Source organism: Barbatula barbatula (genome assembly GCF_947034865.1).
Source record: "Barbatula barbatula genome assembly, chromosome: 3".
In the NCBI taxonomy this organism is placed as follows: domain Eukaryota; kingdom Metazoa; phylum Chordata; class Actinopteri; order Cypriniformes; family Nemacheilidae; genus Barbatula; species Barbatula barbatula.
This window is the reverse complement of record NC_136764.1, coordinates 74,350-76,698: the sequence shown is the minus strand read 5'-3', so window position 1 is coordinate 76,698 and position 2,349 is coordinate 74,350. Positions and strand designations below refer to the sequence as shown.

General features: G+C 39.5%; 1 protein-coding gene across 1 annotated transcript; it reads left to right on the top strand.

Moving 5' to 3' along the window:
- Positions 1 to 1,928, top strand: LOC306892345 (uncharacterized protein). Its single transcript, XM_079453388.1, has 3 exons — positions 1 to 89; positions 403 to 610; positions 1,442 to 1,928. Exons 2-3 carry the CDS (start codon positions 406 to 408, stop codon positions 1,684 to 1,686), a joined length of 450 nt encoding a protein of 149 aa, XP_079309514.1. The 5' UTR covers positions 1 to 89; positions 403 to 405; the 3' UTR covers positions 1,687 to 1,928.
- The last annotated feature ends 421 nt before the right edge of the window (positions 1,929 to 2,349 follow it).

Below are 2,349 nucleotides of genomic sequence, written 5' to 3'. Positions count from 1 at the left end.
TTCAGTTCTCATGTGTAGGTGTGCACGGTGTGAAGAAACTCTGTTTGTATGAATATGCCATCGGCCTCATCAGACCTCTCTTTCTAACGGTATGTATTGCACATTTACAGTGTGTTCATGTCTGTCTACTGTACTATGAAAATGACATTTATGATTGACAAGAGTTAGAAGAGTTACAGGGTCATTCTGTGTCATCTCTACACAAAAACAGTGCATTGCTCAGTAAAGAGGAAATTCGTATTCTTTGACTTTCTTCATCATTGAAGCACCCAGAAAGCTTATGAATAATTTATAATCATTTCATTATTTTTGCCAGGGAAGTTAGGTTGATTGGATATGATAACCCATCTTTCATAAGATCAATGATGATCTGTGATGTGAGATACAGTATGTGTTTGACAGGTCATGATGGCTGGATACCGTGATCTGGCCACGCTGACCCCTGGCGAGGAGGAAGAGGTCTTCTTTAAAAGCTATGTCCCACCCTCTCGAGATGCCATCCATCTTCCCATTCATGTTTTCTACATCATCCTTGCGTCCATGGTCATAGTAGCCACCCTCTATGCCATCATCGGACACCTCATCAAGGACCTGATGCATGATATAGCAGGTGACGTGACATTGTACAGCTGTATGAGACATGTATTTACAAAATACAACATTACTGTGCCAATGAATTCATGATCAAATCTCTCTCTTACTAAACAAAGTTTGTTCAAGCATGCTACTAGTATGCTTCTTAAAAAAACATAATTTCAGATGACTTCGTATGTAGATTCTAAGCTTGTTATGTACTTAAAGTGCACTACTGTGAAGGGCTCTAACACTTGAAGTCAATTCAAAAGTATACTTTTATAAATGATTTTTTTTCGTCCCAAGAAGCATTCAAATAGTACATTAAAACAAAACACACTACATGAATGATTTTTCACATTAACTTTTGGCCTTTTGTTTATATGCAGTCGTAGTCAGGACAGGAAGGGAAGTTGGAGAGAGACTCAAACTTGGGTCTGGAGCTCAGACTACATCACAAACATTTTGTACCGGTTTAAAGGTCCAGTCAGTAATATCTACTGGCAAGTTTGGGAACTTCCCTCCCTTTACAAACACATGATGGCTGAAAGAACATGACCAAGTACATGTATGAGGACCCGTGATGTATGTAGACAGAAATAGCTCATTCTAAGGTCATAAAAACACAACGCTTCATTGTGACGCTCTTTATACACATCTGAAGACATACTGTAGCTATGTATATTATATTGCATTTCTATCAATAGATCATCCCAAAACTGGACACACTGGACCTTTAAGTCTGACACTGGGTTAAGTGTTTGGTCCAAAAATGACAATTAAAACATTTAACAAGAAATACCAGAACCAGAATATCTGCTTGCTCTCTCAGTCCAGGTACTTTACGTAATGTTTAGTTTTTTTGCAGACTATTTGTTTGGAGAACAGCCAGATGAGGTCCAGATCAACCTGTGTGAGACCAAAGATAAATTCATGGTAGACTGGTGTCCAGAGACGAGTCCGGAGCTGGAGGAGATGGCCCGAGCTGAGGAGATCCGGGTGGTGATGGAGGCCAACAGATACACACCGGCCATCTGGATCATCTCGGATGGGATGGAAGCGCCCAGAGTACCGCGTTCCGGCCCGCGTGTGGCCTTCGGCAAGAATGTATAAAGAGGGACTTGATGTACAGTAACAGATAGAGGTTCTCTTCACACATAAACATTTTTGATTGTTGTGACACCTGCTGGTGTTTCCCGTGTACTGCAAAAAGCTTTTATTAAATTCCCGCTTACATGGTTTTACTACAGTAAGTAGGATAGTGACAATGTTTATTTGTAATGAAGGGCCAGTTAAACAGATTTTATACATGTATACAGGTTCTCCATCTCTAATCTTTCAATAAAAATGTTTCTAAATAAAAAAAAATTTGTTTGATTTCGTTTCTTAACTCTCGTAAAATATTACTGTACAGATACTACAGTACAAGCCACACAATATAAAATATAATGAAATATAATAATATCAACAATACCCTTCTTTATCATTGGTAAGGAGTGTAAGTGAGATTTTTTTGTTTTTGTAAAATAATAAAAAATGGTTAAATGTTGATTGTGACGAGCTGATGTAGGTCAAAGGTAACTCAGATGAGACCGAATGTAGGAGAGCAGCGTCGAGACGGCGGGGGCGCGCGTCACCTGTCCTCATTCACGCGCAGAGATGCTGAACGCGCCATCATCATCATCATAATAATAATAGCGACATGAGCACATATTGATGAATGATCATGAGATCGATGTTTTCACGATGGATTGGAGCGAGAGAGCGGATGAGACG

What these genes read in the sequence shown, in the direction of transcription:
- LOC306892345 (XM_079453388.1), top strand. Translation starts at nt 406, where the DNA reads ATGATGGCTGGATACCGTGATCTGGCCACGCTGACCCCTGGCGAGGAG. An exon ending in CCTGATGCATGATATAGCAG is followed by an intron (nt 611 to 1,441) that starts GTGACGTGACAT and finishes GTTTTTTTGCAG; the next exon opens with ACTATTTGTTTGGAGAACAG.